Here is a 24,152-nt window from a genome sequence, read left to right as displayed (position 1 = left end):
CTCAAACATTGTACATTTTTATTTCAAATGTTTTAAACAAATTCTTTGGCAACTCCTCAATTCAAGATAAGAAGCCCTTGTGGAGCATGCAAATACATTCAAATGACATCAAGTATACAAAACCAAGCATTGTCCTAAATTCAATAGGACATTTCAGGTGCAGGGCATCTGATATGGAGCCCCCCAAAAAAATCATAATTCATAGAAAAAAATCCACTATTGACGGAACATTTTTGTTTGGTTCTGCAATGAAGATTACTATGGGATGGTCATCTTTTGATGCACTGAATTCAAAAATACTTTGGAGAGGTTTACTGAGTGGACACAAGTTTGACAATCATGCGGATGATGCGGGAGCCGCGGGGGCAGCTGCATAAATCCATGCTGGGATTCCGGATTTTGTCTTCTAGGAGGCGGTCCAGCTCCCAGCGCAACTCCTTCACCAGCTCGGCCACCTGTATTGTATGCAGTGTGTTGAGAACTGTTTAAGTCAAGTCATGTTTATGTGTATAGCCCTTGATAACAAAGTCTCAAAGGGCAGCACAGATCATCCTCAAAAATCAAGAATCTTGTGAAAGCATTCATTTATTCTGTTTGGATTATTGGACACCTGCAAAATATTTCACATAGGGAACAAGTTCATCATTTGGATTATTACAGCACACCATTGTTAGTTGTTTCGACTAATATGCACCGTTTACCTTATGTTGTCTATCCTTATTTTGACTGTCTACTAAACTAATAACCTAATAAGTACTGTACATATTTTAAATTATGCACACTTAATATTTCCTTCACTTCCATCGACAAATTTGGATGTCAAAACTCAATTTTAACTCAAATAGCATGAGCGTTACTATTGAGCAGTTGTGTAAAGTTAGGGGAGGCAGGTGAGGCTCACCTGTCAACATAGAAGTATTGTTATAATATAGTTCCAAATATATTTAATGGTGATATTTACTCATTGTTTAGAGTTCTTTATTATTTCTCATCAAAATGTTTTGATTTTATTTCCACATATCAAGATATTATTTAAACAAACAATTTGTAACGTATTCCTGTGCTGAGTGTCTGTGGATGGCGAAGGGGGCATGCAATTCTCCTGCCCAACAGCACAGGGTGATAATGAGACTTAAGGTTTCTGATTTGCCGCACACCTCAGCCCCAAGCAGTAGAATTTTCAAGCAAAAAACGCGTCAAGCCATTCTTTTTTTTGTTGTATGGTCTTTTTTCATTATGGAGAATTATAAATTTATTGATGCCTTTTTTCAAAAGGCACAACCAATCAAAATGATGAGTTAATGTAAGACAATAAAACGTATTTTCTCTAATATAGTTTAAACAATGCTTTTTTGCGCCACCAATCAAATGATGAATAAGATTAATGTTCTTTTATTTGTAAATAGTCTGCATTTATATAGCGCTTTTCAAGTCAATAAAGACCTCCCAAAGCGCTTTACAATGTGCTTCACACTTACCCATTCACACACACACTCACACACCAATAGGGAGTCAGCCATGCAAGGCTGCTTATTGGGAGCATTAGGCGTTCAGTGTCTTGCCCAAGGACACTTCGACATAAAACACAGAGGAGCCGGAAATCGAACCTGCGACCTCTTGGGTGAATCTGACTGCATGACCAGACACGAACCTCACCGCACATTGTTATTTATTGTTTCTATCACAATCTACACCCGGGCAACCCAAGTAAAGCTTAATGAATGTGTGTAGGTTTACCTCACTTATATTGTGATTGACATTCGAAATATGTCGATCAAAGTTCTAGTTTGACTGTCGATAAACGTTCCGGGCAAATTTACGATAAAGAAAAAAGTTCACTGATGTACAAAAAAAGACTGATACATGCTAGAGAAAAGCATCTGGTGTAGAGGTTAGTGTTCAAACAAGGTGATATCTTGGGGTTGTTTCTGCTGGCGAACGACGCACTATCATCTGCAAGGTGTTTGAGTGTTTGGGCCATACCCGGAGGTCGCATTGTGGTAATTTGGAGTTTTCTGCCCTCCATTCATTGGACAAGTGCACAATTTTTGGTTAGGCTTTTAGGGACACTCTGGATCTACTTTGGAGCTCATTTTGCCCAGGAAAAGACGCAATATTTTTGCCCAGGGTTTATGGTGAGGTTTTCATTGTTGCCTCCACTCACCAGGTAACAGTACTCAGAAATAAACTTTGAAAAAAACACCTTACACACTCCACTTTCATTTGAACGTCCAACAAATTTAGTGTAGGCCCGTGACAACATCAAACTACATCTGGTGGACCCTTCCAATGTAGCCGAATATTTACAACATCCATTGTGGCCTGTTCATCCTGGAATGTGGATTACCTCGTGTGCGTCCCTTATCAAGGTTTCCTCATTTTCCTCACATTGAACTTTTTGAGTTTTTCCTTGCCCTCATTAGGTTTTATATCAGGAGATGGTGTACTAATAGCCTGTGGTTTGTAGAGCCATTTGAGACTGCTTGTGATTATGGGCTAGACAAATTTATATGACTTGACTTGAGGATGAGCATGCCAATATTATCAATAGAGGGAAATAAACCAGACCTGGTGGGAATCCGCAGCGAATCTAATCCACCCGTCGTCGAGGGAAATGACAAACTGGCCCTTGTGCAGGTCCACGTTGATCTCCCCGCCTCCAAAAAGCACCAAAGCGTACACTGACACCATGCTGCAGTCTCGGATAAAGACCCGGCTGGTTTTCACCTTCTCCAGGTACACCAGGTATGGGCTGGGGTACTTCCGCACCTGTGACGCAAAGGTAACCAACTTGAGGGGTCGCCTACGAGCTTCACTAATTTTTTTTCATCATCCACTCACGCTGTAGTTGACGGATGAGGGGTGAACATGGACGCAGCCGTCACTCTTGGTCAGGAAGTGCAGTTCGTTAGCCTTGGGGAGCATCTTTACGGCACCTTTGACGCTCATCTTATAAACACTCTGGGGGGCTTGAACCTGAAGATCAAATGGTGGATGTTAAGTCATTGCTGTACTGTCTGTCTGCATACATTTGTGTTTTTAAATCATTTAAAAAGAGAAAGGGCAGTGTGTCAAAAAAGACAATTTTATTCTCATACATATCTATTAACCAAAATTGAAAATTTCTTGGTGTAAGACTGATTCAGAAATTTACTTTAAAGGAACAGTTTGTATAACTTGACCACTAGCTATTGCTGTATTGTGTAGTGCATTTGAAAACGAGTGCTGAAAATCACAAGGAAGAATACTACAGAGACTTAAAGTGACTAAGAGGCGTCTTTTTTCTTCTACTTTTTTTTGCAAGTACGCAGGAGTTTGAGTATTGTTCTACTAGAAACATGGACTTATTACATATGAATGGATGCATGCAACTGTTGCATGCATCCATGTGTAGTCATGTTGGGGCATCACATCCAGAGGTCGCAGGTTCGATTCCCAGCTCCTCCTTGGGTAAGACACTGAATCCTTAATGCCCCTGATAAGCAGGTAGTTGCCTTGCATGGCTGACGCTGCTTCAGGCCAGTTAGTGTATGTAAAAGGGAAAGTGTGAAACACATTGTAAAGCGCTTTGGGAGGTCTTCATTGACTTGAAAAGCGGTATATAAATGCATACTAGCATAATAGCAAAACCTTTTGCGAGGTTTTGAGTTTTTAGGTACCCGTTGCAGCGGGATGGAGCACTGTTTAAGTGAGGCTAATGTTATGCAAGATACATGCAAATTTCTCAACCTACAATTATTTAAAAATGTGCAGGTTTGTATCTGGGCTCATTTTTTAAATCAGTATTGTTTTTTTCTTCTTCTTTAACAATAAAATGTGCTAAATAATACACCCTTCCCTTTAAGAAATAAAAAAAACTTATTTAAAAAAAACAAATGTAGAAATTTCATTTGAATATCTAAGGCCCAATCAATTGTATTTTTCAAAGAATAATAATTTATTAAGGAACCATTCATGAAGAAACTAAGCACATACACCGGGCCTTGTCAATAGTTAGATATTTTAGAGTTACTGTTTTTTTTGACTGTATAGTTGTTTGTTTGCAATCAGGTATAACGCCATGGCCGATTTCTTACGAAAAGCCTGAGTTCGTTATAAATAGAGTACGTGCAGCTAACCAAAGAAGCTACCAAGAAGATTCACCCACACGACCCGCTATAGAATGGAGGTTAAACACGGGCTGAATGCCTGGAACGTTGTCAACGATGTTATCCTTGTTCTGTAAACGGAAGTTTAACAGGTGAACCTGCAGATAACTAGGGCAGGAGGATTTGCAAATAAATCCATAAGCGTTTACACGATAGTAGCCTAAATGGGCTAGCCCTGGTGATGCAGTCTTACAGAGTTCTTGTTTTTATGTGAAAATTGAAAGGATTAGTTTCCTTTTTTCAAATTAGAATTGCTTTATTGTCATTGATAACAACGTTTACAGCACGGTTAGATGTGACTTCAGAATATATATATATTCCAAAAAAAAGAATGTGAGGATAAATACGCAGAAATATTTTCAAGGTAGTACTTGGAGACTGGCCTACATTGTATGTGCATCAGAATAATTGTGCAATGAAATTTGGAAGAAACATATTTCCGAAATAAGTCGTTAAATAAAATACGAATAGTCATATTTCAATAAATTGGCAAAATATATTTTTGTAAATGAGGTGTCAAATACCTGGACCACATTAGGATATAGGGCAGCACACAGCATGGCGGACATTAAATGGATGTTATCTGCATTTAAGTTTGCCTGAAACAAAAAAAAAACACTGCTGTCCAAGTCTGTGGTTGTATATGTATTGATAAATGAGTTACCTCGTGGCCAGTTGCCTCAAGAACGCCATCAGAGCCTTTGGAGCCATGTCGATCAATCACTCTTGACCTCAGCCCTTCTTTGATGAAACCGATGTCAGACAGCATCTCCGCAAACTGCCGCTTCAGGCAAGCAATTTCCTGCAGAATTCGCAAGGACAGGAAGTTTTCCCGGCAATATCGGGGGCCAGACATGTTGGTTGCCTTTTCAGCACTGCACCAACCCTATAAAAAAAATAAAAAGATCAAATTACTGAAAAAAATGAGTACAATATGGTTAGTCTGCTGATGGGACCTTGTATGCCTGTAGCAGGGCCAAATGGTCACTATTAGCGACAGCAAAGGCCTGTTTCTTTTCGTTGGCCACCTCACGCTTGTCCCATGGTGAAACCTTGAAAACAGGCAGCCAAGTTTTTTTAAAAATCGCACCAAACTTTGGGATCAACAGCTGTATCAGGGGTCGGGATCCTATTTGATTCATAGAGCTATGAAAGAAAACATTTTTAACAGTCAGTTTTGTGTGTTTTTGTCTTTAAGTGTCTCAGCAGTGAACATATAACCAATTCTTTAGAGACAGTCATAACGGGGTCTGTTGGTTTAACAAAGTGAGTGTTAACTGTAGTTGAAACTGTGCTCTATATATTTTGGACTGAACAAACGTCCTTTTTTTATCTTTTTTTACAAAAAATTAAGTGACCTAACCTCCCAACTCCAACCCCTAATGCTGAGCAGGTAGGTAATGGATACCAATGTTGTAAGTTTTAGGTATGACTTAGCCAAGAATCAAACCTGCATCCTCCCATTTTTGTCGTAGGTGCTCAACCTCAAGGCCACCGAGCCGATCAATGTCTTCCTATAATGCTTTGATTCACATACACTAAAACAGAAAAATCACAGATTACTATGCTATCATTTTATCTCCAAGCCAGATGTACTCATGTAAAGAGGCATATCTGGCTGACGAGCCATAAGTTCCCGACCCCTAAGCTGTATATATTTTATTTTTCTGTTCAAGATTATTAGAAAACAAAACAATGTCCACTGTATTCAGCTTTTCCTTACAAAAGGTGACTTAAAGGCCAGACTGGCGGCGATGGTGAGCGCCGGATCGAGGCAACGAAAGATGGCACCAAAAAGAATGAGTTTTCCCACTCGCACGTCAACGGGAAGGCATGCCAGGTGGTACCCCAGCGGGGTGAGCTTTTCCTCTGCTGTCAGAGCTCCCAGGTCCTGTAGGCGCCGCTTGGCTACGTCCAAGCTTCCCGTTGCTGGAGGTTCGATGAGCCGATGGAAGACAGACTCAAGCGTTTGCTCTGCAAACACGTCCAGGATCTTGATGCTGTCAAAAGCATTAAAATCCAAATTGAGGAATTTATGTAAAATGGATTACGAAGCAGGTGTCATCCCTGTTTATGGTCTTATCTTCTTTTTGTCATTGACAATACATTTTTCAAAATACAGCGTTTACATTTATTTGGTTTGGTCAACAACATTGTAAGATTTTTAATTTTTTGGGGTATCACAAATTCAATTGAGATGTTGCTTCTTTTGTGCAGGGATGCAAATTCATTGATTCAAAACAGACCTAAACTCATAGGCACTCTGCCAAAATATTGAAATTTGTACACACATAAATAAAAAGGCCTTAAACTACCATTATAGATTTCTTTTTCAAATTTCTCACGATTAATCTGGAAAAAGTAGACCGATTTGTCACTGTGGATGTTAGTGGCATGGTGCCTATTACATCTAATACAAACCTGATTTAGAGCAGGAGTGTGGTTCAGAAAGATAGCTGTAATAACAATTTTGTAAACTGGTAATAACAATTGCTATTGTTAGCGTAAAAGAGCCTCCATCGATTCATTATCTGCACTGGACCACCAGTGGTATGGATAACAAAGGAAGCAGTCGATTTTATTTAATTGTCACACTATTTTTAGTCTATTTAGTGATGTCAAATGTGGTCTTTGTTTTTGCTGTTTCTATCAATGAGTGGCTGTGGCAAAACTTTACTATCATTGATCTCAATTTATATCCTTTTTAAGATAACATTTTTCATCACACATATGAAGTAATCAGATTTTAAAGTGATAGTGATTAAGGTAAATTATTCGTTGTCTTTTTTGTTCCACGATTTGTATTGAGAAAATACTTAAAAATCTACTAGCAGCCAAAGAATAAATATACCTATAGTCCAACTCAGAGTTTCCCATCGCAAAGGAAGATTCTGGCAGGCTTCCAAGGTTTAATCAGTCCAACCAGTCTCATAAACTTGAGAGTATTTTTAAATATACTGTATTAAATGGTGTATAATGTGCACTCGGTACCTCACTCACCCTTTTTTTTTTTATCATCGAACAGTGTTAAGACTTGTCTAACTTATTCTCAGCTCAAACTTTGCTGTTGTATGCAACAGGAAACGAACCTGGCACTCAGCAGTGAGAGCACCTAATTCTTACCACTCTTTTTTAGTCGGGCAGCACGGTAGGGCAGTGGTTAGCGGGTGTGCGGCATAGTTCTGAGGTCATGGGATCAAACCTTCCTGTATCTAGTTTGCATGTTATCCCCGTGCTTGAGTGAGTTTCCTCCGGGCACTCCGGTTTCCTCCCACATTCCCAAAACCGCATGTCAGGTAAATTGGCTGGTCCAAATTGTCCCTAGGTGTGAATGAGCGAGAGAGATGTCTGTCTCTGTGTGTCCTGCGACTGGATGGCAACCAGTTCAGGGTGTCCCCTGCCCACTGCCCGAAGATAGATGGGATGGACTCAAACACCCCCACGACCCTAGTGAGGATAAGCGGTGCAGATAATAGACTATTTTTAGTCACGATACCAGAGACTAATGTAGATTTCGTTGTGTGATTCACATGTTACAAAGCCTGGAATATAATAGAAGAATAGAAGGGCACACTATGATCATAAATCTAGCCTTTTGATTTAGCTTTCAAAATGCATCAGATCAAAGCGTTTGAATTTGAAATGTACAAAATTTTCCCTAGCCCCCGGGCCCCTAGAATGTCCACCCACCAGGGTCTAACAAAGATCTATGGGAAACCCTGCAACTTGAGTGTTTGAAATGTAAATGTGGCATATAATGAAACAACCAGATGGATATACCGCAGGCAAAGCTGCTCCAAAGGGACTCTCTGGATCTCGGGAAGCTGCTGCTGGGCCAGCTGGTGGTGGAAGCAGTGACTGGTGAAGAGGTGGAAGCACACTCCGGAGGCCACACGGCCCGCCCTGCCCTTTCTCTGAAGCGCGTTGGCCCGTGAAACCCACGAATCCTCCAGGCTCTCCATGCTCTTGGACGCGTCATACCTGAATAGGGCACCGGTCTGCTTACAATTTTTTTAAACGAATGCTGGCATCAAATGTTGAATTTGAGAGTTGAAAAGTACCTTTTCTCTTTCATTTTGCCACAATCTATAACGTACACCACGTCGTCGATAGTGACCGAGGTCTCTGCGATGTTGGTGGAGATGATGATTTTTGTGGCACCTTCTGGCGGGCGACTGAAGACGGCCTGCTGCTCCTCATTGGACAGAGTTGAGTGGAGAGGGTACACCACACATCTGAAGTAGGTCAAACACAAAAATATTATTGGTAATCAACATTCGCAGCACGGTGGCTGAGTGGTTAGAGTGTCCGCGGCTCAGTTCTGAGGTCATGGGATCGAATACTCCTGTGCGGAGTTTGCTTGTTCTCCCTGTGCTTGCGTGAGCTTCATCCAGGCATTTCAGTTTCCTTTCACATTCCAAAAACATGCATTTCAGGTTAATTGGCCGATCCAAATCGTCCCTAGGTGTGAATGAGCGAGTGAGTTGTCTGTCCCTGTGTGCCCGGCGACTGGCTGGCAACCAGTTCAGGGTGTTCTCTGCCCACTGCCCGAAAATAGCTGAGATGGCTCCAGCACCCCCGCGACCCTACTGAGGATAAGCGGTGCAGAAAATGAATGGGTGGATGGATGACCACAATTCATGTAAAGGACAAATAAGGTTGATTTTTTTTCCCACCCATGCATTTAAAACAGAAAATAATATCATGCCACCCAGATAAAAATCATCGTATAGTAGACAGTATTTTATTTTTCTTAACTCATTTAGTGCCATAACTTATAACATTATATATATATATATATATATATATATATATATATATATATATATATGTGTTCATTTTACCTCTGAAAAGTGATGGGTCCCGGGGACTCACATGCTCAAAAATCTATGGGTCCCAACAGAGATCTATGGTTCCCTAAAATTTAGTGTCATCAAGGTTGAAATTGTAAATCAGCAACAAATATAATCTAATCTATATATTCATTCAGTTTTAATCATCAAAGTTTATTGGTAATACAAATCAGTTATCACTTCAAGAATTTTCAGTTCACAACAATATTGTACATTATACAAAATAATATTGCTGAAATAATTATATTAATACATAATTTCATTCAGTTTTAATCATCACAGTTAATTGGTAATACAAAGCAGTTATCACTTCAGATTTTTCAGTTCACAATATTGTACATTATACAAAATAATATTGCGGAAATATTACTCTATATTTTCATTTAGTTTAATCATCACAGTTAATTGGCAATACAAAGCAGTTATCACTTCAGATTTTTCAGTTCATATATTCTTCGTGGTTTGCTGTCCCGCCACAGTTGTAATGCCTTCTCCAGGTCCAATCCATTATTATCCTCTCGTAACCAGGAATATAATTTAGTCCATTTTCTGCAGAAAAGTCCTTTTCTTGCTCGGAGTATTCTTTTGTAGTCAATTGGCTTCAACAGACGTGTTTTCCTTACCTCCACGATCTTCCAAAGAATTTCTCCGCTGTTTTTTCGTGCCGGAATTATTGCCGTTGTTATCACTTTCCACATTATGTTTTGACTTATTACGGACACTGAAGAAATTACCAATTTTGTGTTGATTTTCACCTAATACTAACTGTTTTTTCAGAGGCATATTTAACCTCCATTTTCCCTCGACGACAACCACCACAACAATGACGTAATCTCGACGCAACAAGATCTCGTTTGCCGAGATCGGCGTGCAGACGATAACTTGAACCGCGAGACCAAAACAACAATTGCGGATCTGCCTGATGCAAAGTTTGGAGTGCGGTAAATCTTTGTTAAAAAAAAAAAGTAATCGGGTAGTAATGCTAATTTTGTGTCAAAAACGTTGCGCCCCGGGGACGCACGTTGATTTGACACGATGCGTCCCCAGCAAAAATGAGGCGTCTAGGACGCAGGGACGTGAGCAAACGAGAACACTGTGTGTATATATATATATATATATATATATATATATTCTTAATGCTTTGGGGCTGCTGATCAGTAAGTATGAAGCGTCTGGGAATTATTTCAATATGACAAATCACCATTAGGAGCCACCACTTCCTCGTGTTGCTTACTCTATCCAAGGTGTATGGGCGGCCCCTGAGTGACCGAAATTGTGTTATCATGTCATCGAAAACATTGGGCACTGAAAAGTTCTTACAAAGTTCATGCATTGTTCATGCATGAGTTCAGGGTTCTGACAATGCATGTTATTTTCAAAGCAAAGTGCCCATGAGTTTATGGAAAGTACTGTTTAGATATTGGAGATATCACAAACGCAAAAAAGAAAAAACATCCTTTCACAAGACTTCTTCTCAGATGTTTTCTTGGAAACGAGTATTGTCCAGAAACGTAGCAATGTTCAACTGTCGTTTACTAAACAATGGTAAAAGCTGGAAACATACCTTTCATCTAGTGAAATATAAGGGTTCAAGCGATCTTTTAATATGTCCTATGCCTTTCTACAGTAGCTACAAAACTTAAATTTCTGTAAGTCTTAAAAAATGAGTTAATATGGCAAAATTGGCTAACACCCGCACTTCCCTTTTAAGAGAAACGTCTGGCATTGAATGAGTTAATTTATTATATTAAAATCCTTAGGACCCAATTAATCACATTACAATTGTGATCTCATCTCTCGTTTTGGATTTCAAAGAGACTCTCACCTGTCTGTGCGTCTGTTGTTGAACTTCCGGTTTGATTGCAGCTGCTCATAAAGCATCTTGATCTCAGCAAGGCCAGGAAGAAAAACAAGCACCGCACCTAAAGAAGTGCACAAGGACCATAACGATTAAACGTTCATGAACTTTATTGCCGGAATGTTCTTAAAATGAAGTACTGTAAATTCTAGAGCGCACATGATTAAAAGCTGCATGCGCATATCTAAAAACAAAAATACATTTTCTCTTTGTACAAGACACAGCAGATTTTAAGCCGGAATGTATCATTTGAGGTGACCTTAAAAAGTTAATATGTATAGGCATTTGTATTCCCGCCATATTGCTGAACTATTTACAAAGAAATATATTGCAGGTGAGGATTAAAACCAAAAAGAAATGTAGAAAAAAAAGAGGCGGCTTGTAGTCCAGAATTGTCGGTAATTCTTGCCTGGAGGGTAACTGTGATTCCCATCCACAATCCACTCTAGCAGATTTTCTATCAGGTCCATGTTGATTTTGTCTAGGTCCATTGAAGCAATGGTCTTCAGCACTGACGCTTTACAGTCTGCAGGGGCAGCAAAAAAATTAGTTTGGCTATGACGTAATCTTAAATGTAATGATCCTTTTTTTGTTCACCTTTGAATCGAATGGTGAGTTCTTGTAGGGTGAGCTGCTGGTCGGGCACAGAATCCTTGACAAAATCTTTTTTAGTGAAAGACATGAAGTTCCACATGTCGTCCCCCAAGGTGTCTACAACGTTCTTTGGCTCTCCCCCTCCTCCCGAGTGACTCACAAATGACTTGTTTTGACTCTTAGAACGCATGTAAGGGCTCCCATCCTCCATTACGTAGCTTAAAAAAATAAAAAAAATAAAAAAATAAAAAAGAGATTTTTTTTTAAATGTGACAACTATAGAAAATTATACACTGGTGTACTAACCGGGTTAATGATATGACATCCTCAAGAAAAAACTGTGTCACTGGAAAAGTACGACCTGGAAAATATTTTTTGACATTCACAGAGGGGAAACAACTTACTAAAACCACGATGTGCAAAACTTGCAGTGTTGTTTCTCACCAGGTATGTGAACAGTGGCACAGTCATAGAAATATTGAGAGAAGAGGTCAGCATTCAGGGTGGCGCTCATGAGGATAATTTTCAAGTCAGGTCTCTGAAGAATCAAGTCTTTGAGGACCAAAAGCAGGAAGTCACTAGAAAATGAAATTAAGATTTAAGTAATACATGAGTAGTTTCTTCAATCAATTATTCCCTATAGTGTTTATTGCTGTTGATATCCACTTGGTGAAACATTAGATTAGATATGGCACTCCAGGGTAATCATCTAATAAATAATTTAAAAAGAAAAATAAGATAAAAGACTGTCCGAATAAATAGGCAAAAAATATTAGCAGCATAGTGCTGAGAGCAGCCATGTCAAATATATGGCCCGGAGGACAGACCCAGCCCGTTGGATGATTTAATCCAGCCCACAATAAATGTCTTAGTATGTTATTTCAGGTCCAGCCTAATAGTTTGATCTGATGTTGTCTAAACGTATTGCCCATGCACTGCTAAAACCTTTATTTTGAATTTATTTGTATTCATTTCAGACGACTACAATAATTCAGGCAAAATTCATATTTATTTTTACAGCTCCCACTTGAGACAGTGCCAATTGACTGAAAAGAAGAGATCAAACAAAGGATTATCGCCATCTACTGTATAGGAATGTAATTGGTCTCGTTTTTTTTCTTTTTCTTAGCATCATTTTGCCTGGGACCCACTAAAAATGGGTCTGCGACACTCTTGGGTCCCGATCCACTAATCGAGAAACACTGTTCTAACATTCATTGGTAATGGAGGGAAGAGATTGTTCTACTTATCTCAGAATGCACTTTAGAAATGGTATAACTGCAAAGTCTCATATTGTAAGGCATGTCAATGTTTCATAAATTAATTTACAATTTTATCCACCGTATTTTGCGCACCGTGTTATAGGGCTCACTTTCAAATTTCTGGCCAAATTAGGGTTTTTAGGAACACCTTATAGTCCAGAAAATACAGTGAGGTAATACTCTATCCAAAAAACAACTGACCTTTCTTCCGTGCGCTCATGCACTTCATCCACAATAACATGAGTGACTCCTTCAAGGTCCACGTCCCCCTCGAGTCTCCTCAGCAACACGCCTGTGGTGCAGTATAGCAGCCTGGTGGCAGGCGACTAAAAGGAAAGCAGGGTCGAGGGCACATAGCAAGCCCAAAGCATTGTTAAATAAACCAACAACAAGAGGAACTAAGTCCTTATAAATCCATGCCCACCAACCCTGACGCTATTGAGGCGGATCTGGTAGCCCACGGAGTTGCCGAGACCTTCGGCGCGCTCTTGCGCCACCCGCTGAGCCACCGAGATGGCGGAGATGCGGCGCGGTTGAGTGCAGATGATGTTGGCCACTTTATTAGCTGGACCGCTCAGGGTGGCGTCCAGGATGAACTGAGGGATCTGGGTTGTCTTACCGCATCTGTGGGGAAAATGTAAAAAATAATTTTAATAATGGCTCCATTCCTTAAATGTCCAATTTAGCAGAAGGTGTTGACACTTATTCACTCATTCAATCATTCAATGCCATAACGTGAAAAAAAGTTTTCAGAAGTATTGTTCCGGAGTGCCAAAATTTAAAAATCTGTTTTTTTTTGTCTTATTAAAAAAAAAAAATATATATATATATATATATATATATATATATATATATATATTATAAAGGGGGCAGCACGGCGGCGCAGTGGTTAGCGCGTGTGCGGCACAGTTTTGAGGTCGTGGGAACCTCCTAATGAGTGTGTGTGTGTGTGTGTGTGTGTAGGAGACCCCATATGGCAAATAAGCATAGTGGAGCAATGTGGTGATAGTCGCAATGTAGTGACATATAGTGATAGGCAGATAACACTTCAACAGAGCTTTATTTCTAATGTCCCATCATCATCTGGTCAGAGAGGGATGACGTTTTAGGACGTCTTTGCGATCACCATGGTGACTAAAATTGTGGGATCAAATCACCAGAAATATAGGTTGCTAAAAAGTTCTTGCATCGTTCATGCCCAAGTTAAGTGTTCTTCCAATAAAAAGTTATTTTGCACGATAAGTGCTTGTGTTTATGGAAAGCATTCTTCATGCTGTATAGTTGAGGTATCACAAATACAAAGGTGTTCTCGTTTGCCCACGTCCCTGCGTCCTAAACGCATCATTTTTGCTGGGGACGCATGATGTCAAATCAACGTGCGTCCCCGGGACGCAACTTTTTTGACACAAAATTGTCATTACTACCCGATTACTTTTTTTTTTTTTTAACAAAGATTTACCGCACTCCAAACTTTGCGTCAGGCAGATACGCCATTGTTGTTTTGGTCTCGCGGTTCGAGTTTTTGTCTGCATGCCGATCTCGGCAAACGAGATCTCGTTGCTTCGAGATTACGTCATTGTTGTGGTGGTTGTTGTTGAGGGAAGGTGAAGGTTAAGTATGCCTCCGAAAATACAGTTAGGTGAAAATCAACACAAAATTGGTAATTTCTTTAGTGTCAGTAATAAGTCGAAACATAATGCAGAAAGTGATAACAACGGCAATAATTCCGGCACGGAAAAACGGCAGAGAAATTCTTCAGAAGATCGCGCAAGCAATGAAAACGTGTGTTGAAGCGAACAATTCGACGAAAGAAAATAAACAAAAGAAAACTCCTAGCAAGAAAAGGACCTATCTGCCAAAATGGACTAAATTATATTCCTGGTTACGCTATGAGGAGGATGATAATGGATTGGACCTTGAGAAGGCATTACAACTGTGGCGGGACAGCAAACCAAGAAGAATATATGAACTGAAAAATCTGAAGTGATAACTGCTTTGTATTACCAATTAACTGTGATGATTAAAACTGCATGAATATATAGACACCAATATTATTTTGTATAATGTACACAATTTTTATGAACTGAAAAATCTGGAATGATAACTGCTTTGTATTACCAATGAACTGTGATGATTAAAACTGAATGAAAATATAGATTAATATAATCATTTCAGCAATATTATTTTGTATAATGTACAATATTGTTGTGAACTGAAAAATCTGATTTGTATAACCAATAAACTTTGATGATAAAAACTGAATAAAAATATATATTTATATTATATATTTGTCGCCGAGTTACAATTTCAACCTAGATAACACTAAATTTTGGGGACCCATAGATCTCTGTTGGGACCCATGGATTTGAGCATGCGAGTCCCTGGGACCCATCACTTCTCAAAGGTAAAATGAACACTGGAGGAGAGATGTCTGCTTAAAATGCATCCTTATGCAAAAATATGTTTTGTTTAGAAGTTTTCTTGAAAACTGATATTTTCAAAATACTGAGCCATGTTCAACCGATGTCTACTAAACAATGGTAAAAGCTGCAAACATACCTTTTTCCTAATGAATGAGGAGTGTCGATACTTTCTTTTGGTATGCCGTATGCCTATATGGCTACAGAACTACATGTTCTGTAGGCCTTCAAAAATGAGTCAAAATGGCAAAAAAATTGTCTGGCACCCCCACATCCCATTTCAGAGAAAAGTCTTGAATTCAATTAATTAAATGAACAGCTGAGCTAGGGTTATCAAAATAGAGGTGTAGAAAAATCTAAAATAATATCCAAATGAAATAGTAAAAATAAACAACAAACGAGAAAAAAATGGACTCGCACAGTCTCAACATGACCAATTTTTACTACTTTCTTTACCACGGCAAAAAACATCTCACTTCAATCATCATAATGCATCACAGTTTAATTACAGCGGGCAGAAATATTTTTACAATAACCTCTACTTAAGTTACTTTTAATACTTGAATAGTTAACATGCAAAAAAGAATAAAATTAGGGGGAAAACGCAAGAAATAATTAAAACAAACTTTACCGTACATTTTGAAATATCTATTTTGCTAGGTAATGTAAAAATTACATGAACCGATAATTTAATCAATTGTAATGGTCGACATCTAATATTCTAATTAAATATATTGAGAATAATTTATACTTTTATGGACTGCCACCAGGAGCTCCTCAAATTACAATGCATCTCTGATATCTACTTCACTTTCTAGTGGCACATTTTTATTGATTAAAATACTATTTACTGAAATAAATACATTTCCCGAATCATTATACTTTAATATTATACAGTATCTCAAATGAACAGTGTGTATTATTTTACACTTCCTAGTGGTAAGAAAAAAATAACAAAAAGGTAAAACAATATTGATTAAAAAAAAAGAGAGCTGACATAATTGTCCACCGTCTTGCTGCTAAAGGTAGCCAAAAATCTCAAAAAGGTTAGGCAAAAAAATAAATAAAATGGTGCGGTTTGGTCGCTTTGATAGTTTGTATTCTTCCTTGTGCTTTTTAGCACTCGTTTTTTTTGTTGTCGTACACAATAGTGACTGTCTCTTCAAGCAATTGCATAATGACAAGACTTTGAAATGTACATTTATTGGACTTTGTTTTTGAATCATTATTCAAAATAATTACTAAAGTTGAGGCTAAATTAAAAACTGCAATGACAACAAGACAGAGGTTTAAATACCAGCTTGGTGGGCTTGATAATTGGCAATGGGGTCTAGGGCCATATTTGGGAAATTTGGGTGCCTTACCCCGTCATGCCGCTGACAACCAACACTTGACATCCACCCAACAGATCCAGAATATTTTCCCTTTCATTCCAAGCCGGCAGCTTGCTCCTCTCCTCCAGCATTATCCTAAAGCGTCTGGAAGACTGGGAAGACATTTTTGACGATAAATTTAATGCAGTTGTAATGCAGTTTCAAATGGATTAGTAATTTTAGGGGTCATTACTGTACCTGCTTTCTCTGAAAGTCTCTGCACAGCTTGCCATTCTCCTGCAGTAAATTGGCATTATTGGTCATCCTCTTTTTTAGGTTGACAGAGCTGAGGTTCTCGACAGGGATGGCGGAGACTTCATCGTCTGCTTCCTCCCCTTCTCACGATAACATAAAAGACAGGTGAAATTATATATGATTTAAAGGTGGGATGCATAGTTTGGGGTGTCCATAAAAAAAAAGTTGAAAGTTAAATATTTTCTCTATCAAGTATGTGCCCAATTGAGTTCAAAGTCCCTTTATGTTTTTGGGTTTTTTTTTTATTCCACCGCACCTAACTAGTTTTATCTTACTTTTAGCAAAGCTGTTCGGGCCAAACCAAAATGGGTGGACAAGGGGCTTGGGGTTGGAAAGTGACATCATGCTAGTCTAAAAGGAGCCGTAGGCTCCCGACCCTTGCGATGAATAGAGGCATTTATTCATAAGATCACAACTTTTGATAGAAATGACCTAGAGAATCGCTTCTTTTTTAAACATACAGTGGAACCTCGGTTTTCGATCGCCTCTCAGTTCGAACAAATCAGTTCTCGACCAAAAATTTTGAGAAATTCTTGCTCCGCTTTTCGTTCAAAAAATCGGAGTTCGAACGCCGGTACGCTAGGGGTGATGCTGAGCGGCGTACGGGTGTAGATTGCCCCTACCCCTCGTGAAGAACTGTTGTCACGTGAGCGCGCACTTCTTTTTGCTTTAGTTTTGAATATCGGTGAACGGAGTGTTTTAACCCCTAATTATACCTCGGAAGAAGTTCGGTGCAAAAAGAAGAGTAGTGAGTACAACTATTGCATTTAAGAAAGAAATAATAGCAAAATATGAAGAAGGTGTGCGAGTTTCCGATCTTGCTATACATACAGCATGGCTTCTGCTGAGCACCACAATGGTAAGAAATCCTATTCATAATTCTTTTCTTTATCCTTTAACCGCTCACCACTTGTTGTGGAGACCCGGGTGCTAAATGACGTGTAAACGACCTGATTTTTTTATTTTTACACGTTCATGTTAGCGTAATCTTTCGTACGGAAGATTACGCTAATGCGAACGTACGATTAGCCTGGGTTAGCTTCATGTTTACGTTCGTGGTAAACATTGAGGGTGTTGGAACGGATTAAAACTATTTTACATTACTTTTAATGGGAAAAACGATTTTCCGTGATCGACCAAATCAGTTTTCAAACAGGGTTCTGGAACGGATTATGGTCGAGAACCGAGGTTCCACTGTACTCAGAAATTTATGGCGGAGCGGATATAATCATTAAACGGGTCGGCTCCGGCCCATTGGCCTCATGTTTGACATGCCTGAATAAAAAAAATAGATAGATAGATAGATAGATACTTTGTTCATCCCCGAAGGGAAATTCACATTTCCAGCAGCATCCCTGAGCTGAGAACAATCGAGAACAATCGAAAATAACACGGGAGCTGCAATTCCTCCCTTAATGGGATATTTTTTCCTAAGTAAAGCTGAGACATAATCAAATTGGGAAAATGTCCTCACATTCAACAGGCGGAGCAATCCTTCTTTCAGGACAGACGCTTTCCTCCATAGCATTGCTCATCCCGATGTTGCGCTTGGCTGGAGCGGCAGAGGCAGGGGGCGTCACAACAGGCGGCGGCTTACTGTATTTGTGATGAGCGACTTCCAGCAGCTCCTTAATGGAGCTTTCGTCCTCGCACAAGCTGACCAGTGTGTAAACCACAGGCTTTTCGCTTTGGGCGGCTTCCAACGCCTCCCCGAACAACTTTTCAGTCACGCTTAGTCTCCCGGCGGCGCCAATTTTTTCATCGTTGGTACTGAAGGCCACGACCGGCGGTTCAGATGGGTAGCGATTTTCTTTCGGGAAACGGATCTCCAATTCGTACTCCGGAGGAGAATAGCTGCTGATCCCGGGCTGAGCCGGCCCTTGTTGGTCTGATACACCTTTTTCATGAGCTTGGTGTTTAAACTTACACTTGTTGCCATACCTGCAACCGTTTGCCTTTAAATAGAACTGGCAGATTTTTTTAGAAGACTTTCCACCCTTCTCATCGCTACTGTAATTTTTTCCAATGTTGCCTGTGAGGAACAGTGCGTCCAAAGTTATGACCCACACAGAATTGGCAATTCGTTCCTGGAAGCGATCGCCATAGATGGCGGTCAAAACTAAGGCTTCCTCCTTTCTCTCATGCAGGCACTCATCTAAGGACATGGCCGAGACGCAGGCGCCGTAAACCGCTTCCTGTCCGTAGCGCTCGGTGTAAACCTGGTAAAGGAGTTTTTCTAATGTGGTGCCGAGATCTCCACCGTTGGACTCCAATGCCTGCTTGCTGCGCTCCCGGTCAAAGCCGTACCTAGGCCAAAGAATAAGGCCGTGTCTTAAACATAACATGTATTGTGACATAAAGTGAACCACATGGTAAAGCCGTTCCAGAAAAATATACTTTTACAATGTAGTTCAATGTGGTTACAGAGTCCGGCGCTTCATCACTGTTGCTCCTGCAGGAACACTGACTTTGACAATGTGGACCACAATGTATTACCAGATCAGCTAGAACAATTGATTGGTCTCACAGGAAACGTCCTCTCAACATTTGGATCCTACCTCTCAGATAGGACGCATGTGTTAGGTACGATGACCTCTGAACATTTTGGTGTTACCGGTGGCATTCCACAAGGCTCAGTACTTTGGTCACCTCCTTATCAGTATTTATATCAGGGGTGTCAAACTCATTTTCAACTCGGGGGACACACGATAGAACAAACATTCTCTCGGGGGCCAGACTATTAGATTAGAGAGAAAGAAATAAGAGAAAGAGAGGGAGAGAACAGAAGAGCAGGTGGGACAAAGAAAGGGAAAGGGACACAGAAAGAAAATAGAGTGTGAGAAACAAAATAGATAAGAGAAATAGTGAGAGAGGGGGAAAGAAAGAGAGGAAAAGAAAGAAATCCAAAGAGAAATCGAAAGAAAGAAAGTGAATACGGGAGAAAGGAGAAGGGGAGTAAGAGAGTAGGGGTAAGGAGAGAGTAAAAGAAGGTAAAAAGACACCAAGAGAAAGAGAAGAAGAGGAACAAGAGAAAGAGAGAAAGAGAGTGAAAGAAAGAGAGAATGAGAGAAAAAGGGGGATAGAAAGAGAGAGAGAGAGAGAGAGAGAGAGAGAGAGAGAGAGAGAGAGAGAGAAATACAAGTGAGAGGCACCTGGCTTTGGCAACCTCAAGTGGACATATTTTAACCTGCAGCTCGTTTTTCTCTTGCGCTTCTCTGAGCGTTGTCTCGCGGGCTGGATTCAATCTGTAAGCGGGTTGCCTTTTTTGACACCCCTGATTTTTTATGCTTCTGCTCAGTCTTCGCAATCATCATCTTAACTTCCGTTGCTATGCAGAGAACACTCAACTGTATCTGCCAATGGAAAAAATGCTCAGTTAAGTTGTTGAAATCTGGAGGTCTGCCTCACCGAAATAAAAAGTTGGATGCCACTTAATTTCTTGCGTCTTAAACCCAAAATAAGCCCTTTAAGACTTTTATGATTAAGGGCTATACAAATAGGGACTAATCATCACTTAAAAATGTATTTGTTGTAAAATCATCCAAATTTTTAATTTTCAGATTATCCCCAATATATAATACCTTTCGTGGAAAAATACATTTGTGTTCATTTCTTAAACAATAAATAACACTTTTGACTATTTCCTGATCATAGCTCTTACTCAAAACCCAGGAACTTTTTTGACCTAAGGAGCCATGAGAGCAATTTTTTTGAGAGAGCCACACTATAATTTAAGCCAAAATTCAACAAAACAGCCAAACCCACTCTCCAGACAAAAGCCAATTCTTCAGCGCACTTTATTTCACTATGTGACGTTTGATGATTTGATAAAATGTATAAAATATTAGAAATGCCAGAGCCTGTGTCCCAATTCAATATAAATATAGCACTAAAAATGTGTCTCCCTCCCGCAGTTACTGATTGTTGAAACTCATTTCGACCATCATATTTTCGGGAATAATGGTTTCTAAACAAGGTCGGAGCAGAAATCTTTTGTAAAAATGTCACAAAACACTGCAAACGAGGATACTGACGTTTTAACCTTTGGTGCAGACGCACTGGTGGGGAAACAGAAGGGTGAGCATAGCTCCACCCACCCTTACCACCCACCCAATCAAATTGCTCTGGGTGCTTTGCTGGCGTTTGGGGGTGCTTATAGTTTGTTCTGTGGGTTTCCATTATAAAGTGTCTCTATAGTGAACATATTGTTTAATCGGCTTCCATATAAAGAATGTCTTAGCCCCATACAGCCAAAACAGATTCTGTTGGTGTGACACCCTGACGGTAAACTGGAGTTAAAATTGTACCCTATATATATTGGACCAAACAATGTAAGTCTTGATGTTGTTTCGGCCCTATGTATACGTAATATTATAAGCTTTGCGTGGACCTAACTTGGAACAACACAGACAAAGTTTGCATAGACCAATTTTTATCTCTAAGCCAGATGTACCCATGAAAGAGCCATAGGTTCCTGACTCTTGCACTAACTGAAAAATCAATTGCTGCTAATTTTAGGTTGAAATTTTATTCTCATTAGGAAAAAAAACATTCCAACATAATATAAGCTAAAAGGGGCCTTAACTTTTGACCAGAACAGACATAAAATAATCTTTTATATTACTTCAGGTCTATAGACTCAACCAGATCACATTTTAGGTTCTTAAAAAAACACTGATCTGAAATAAAACTCAGCAGAAATTAGTTTGTTGATGCAAAAAAATAAATCTCATTTGGTGATATAGCATTGAGTTGTCATGCAGCACGCAAACTGAAGTTAAATAAATCTCACCTGCCAAGTTTGCCGATAGCAAACAAGGAGACAACGGGTTCGACTGGAGCACGTTCATTGTCAGACTCATATCCTCTCGGACTCTCTGCTCTCTCCACAGGCTCGTCGGTGGTGCTCCAAAACTGGCCTTCCTCACGGTGATCAAGCTCATCGTATTCCTCATCTTCCTCCTCTTTTAAATCCTCAAAACCTATGTTACTAAGGATGTAAGAGACATGGATGTTAAGTACTTTAACAATTCTGTTATAGTTAGCAACTCTTCTTACTACTTACTCTTGTTCATCGAAATCCCGGGTTCGCAGGTCCCAAAGCAGCTCCTTGATCAGTTCTTGATTCTTGTCTGTCATTAAAATCCTCTGCATAGGCATGTTGCTTGCGTCAGGCCTGCTACTGACCCTTGGCTTGGTTTGTGTCCATATTTTGGCCAAGGATTTTGGGAGAGCAGACTCGGTTTGTTGGGTTCTGCTTTGAAATGTACCTCCTCGTCCTGAAAAGGCGTTTTTACCCCTGCTGACATGGTTGCCTCCTCCTTGTGCTTTAGCGGGCCTGGAATGACGTACCAGATTAGGGAAAGATGAAATAAATTTCCATGCTGGACGGTTGTACCTGCTGGATGGGCTGGGTCCGAAATCAAGGGTGAAATCGTCGTCATCGTCATCCCAGTTGCCTCTTACTGCTTTTCTACTCCCTCCTCCACCACCTCCTCCTCTTGGCTTGTTAAATTTCCCACCGCCTCTGTTGGGCTTCCCACCTCTTCTCCTTGAGCTCATTTTCCTTAACAGAACCAGTAAAACTTTAACTATCAGCAGAGATACAATTACTTTTCTTGACGCAACTAAACAAAATTTGAGTATACAGGAGCTGTATTATGAGACAGTGGTTTAAGAATAAGGATTTTATGGCACTGTCGTAACAGCAAAATGACAATAAGAAAGTTCTCATTAAACAGGACTGTTTCAGACTATAAGAATATCAACATAAAGTTCATTATTTTCTGTAATGCCATCAAAAAAAACATTTCAAACATTTCATACATTCTGGATTCATTCCAAATCTACTAAAATATTGCAAGTTATTTTTTTAATATTGCATTGATTGTTGAATAGCCTACTAATTTGTTTTTTCAAAGTATTCAATACAGTATTCCGAAATAGGATATTTGATTGTATGCCATGTTTAGCCATATTCAGGCCTAATTACATGTATTTGTATGGCTCTTAATCACAAAAGGTCTTAAATAACTGCACAGGCCACAATTATAGCTTGATGACACTAAACCATTAAAAGGGGCCACACAAGAGTAATCCCCCTTCCAGGATGACCAAGCTGCAAAAGATGATGCATTGGGTAACAATACAAAAAAGTAGTCAACATCAGGAAGAAATATAGATAATAACTAAAACTGTTCAATAAGTCCAAAACAGCCAAGACACAGCTTTCCATCTTAGTCTGCAATGAAACAATTAAAGACTAAAATATTACATCAGTAGATTTTTATAGAATCTAGAATGTGCTAAATTTTGTTTTTTAATTACGATACAGAAAATTGGGACCTTTATCACCTAAGTCTCATTTCCGATACAGTCCTGTACGCAGTATACTGAGAGATAATTGAGGCATTCTTTGTTAGTTTAATGCATGATAAGATTGATCAAGTAGAGGCGTTGTCAAGATTTTCTAGTCATTCAAATAAAAACAGTCACAAAACCCAACATTTTTCATTAAAACAATCCAATCCCCGCAGATGCTTATAAAAGAATACAAATGAAGCATGTATCGCTTGCAATTGGCAATCAATTACACAAAAACAATAAAGCGTCGGATCCTTTTGGGACCATTTACCTTGAATCGAAACCTAGCGATCAGATGATAGATGGCGAGTCACTTGAGTCGGAGAAACGAAAGCGCTTTTAACCATGTAGGAGGAGCGTCCATTGCGGAGTGGCACATAGCTTTGGGCAGCCGTGTTGTGCGATGTGACTTCGGTGTTGACCGTGCGAGCGATGAGATGGTGGCCGTTGACACAGTGCCGTAACCCAGGGCGAAAATTATGCAACTTAGCGTATCCAACCAGAGCAATATGTCCACTTATGTTCACGCCTGGTTGACTTTTAATCCGATTTGTAGTTTAGTTCCCGAGGACACGCAAGAAAATAGGACCAAAAAAACCTTCGAAAACTTGATGTTACAGCGACGTACTTGTTTACATTAGATGTGGCGCTGACGTTAGCTAAACATGCTAACCAGCCGGCTTTCAACAAAAAATACAAAATAAAACATACTTTCTCTCGAGGAAGATAAAAAAAAACATTCTAAAACAAGGCGCCATCCGTAAACTTTAGGCAACGTGTAAAACTAAGTTGAAAAATTACGGTATAAATTTAAACATTTGAGTAAAAATACCATGTGAAGTACATGCCAGGCACCTAAGAGCCTGATGGCTCGTTGATTGGTCAAAATTCAGAGTTTCAAGTTTTCACTTCCGGTAAAACGGAGTTAAAACATCAATGTAATACACTACAGTACCATTTTATACCTTAGTAAAGTCAGTGATAGATAGATAGATAGATACGTAACCGCGGTGTACCTGTCCCACC

General features: G+C 39.6%; 1 protein-coding gene across 1 annotated transcript; it reads right to left on the bottom strand.

The window, feature by feature from the left end:
- Positions 1–3: 3 nt before the first annotated feature.
- On the bottom strand, positions 4–24,012 carry dhx57 (DEAH (Asp-Glu-Ala-Asp/His) box polypeptide 57). Its single transcript, XM_088347909.1, has 23 exons — positions 23,398–24,012; positions 22,162–22,329; positions 21,829–22,101; positions 21,556–21,753; positions 18,238–19,070; positions 16,707–16,843; positions 16,500–16,621; positions 13,144–13,339; positions 12,917–13,041; positions 11,898–12,031; positions 11,760–11,814; positions 11,457–11,671; positions 11,269–11,385; positions 10,827–10,923; positions 8,210–8,383; positions 7,929–8,129; positions 5,872–6,148; positions 5,105–5,200; positions 4,813–5,034; positions 4,673–4,747; positions 2,842–2,976; positions 2,569–2,769; positions 4–455 (listed from the first exon to the last, which is right to left on the bottom strand). The coding sequence occupies exons 2-23, from the start codon at positions 22,323–22,325 to the stop codon at positions 312–314; spliced, it is 4,191 nt and encodes a 1,396-aa protein (XP_088204035.1). The 5' UTR covers positions 22,326–22,329; positions 23,398–24,012; the 3' UTR covers positions 4–311.
- Between the last annotated feature and the right edge of the window lie 140 nt (positions 24,013–24,152).

The sequence above is a fragment of the Urocampus carinirostris genome, chromosome 11, assembly GCF_059441175.1.
Source record: "Urocampus carinirostris isolate Australia breed hairy pipefish chromosome 11, RoL_Ucar_1.0, whole genome shotgun sequence".
Taxonomy (NCBI): Eukaryota; Metazoa; Chordata; class Actinopteri; order Syngnathiformes; family Syngnathidae; genus Urocampus; species Urocampus carinirostris.
Note: the sequence above shows the minus strand (reverse complement) of the source record. Positions and strands in the feature narration are given on the sequence as shown.

Coding starts and splice junctions, on each gene's coding strand:
- dhx57 (XM_088347909.1), bottom strand. CDS start 22,325: ATGAGCTCAAGGAGAAGAGGTGGGAAGCCCAACAGAGGCGGTGGGAAA. Junction 11,815..11,897: donor TGCCACTGTTCACATACCTG/GTGAGAAACAAC, acceptor AATATTTTCCAG/GTCGTACTTTTCCAGTGACA. Junction 8,384..10,826: donor AACAACAGACGCACAGACAG/GTGAGAGTCTCT, acceptor GACCTACTTCAG/ATGTGTGGTGTACCCTCTCC.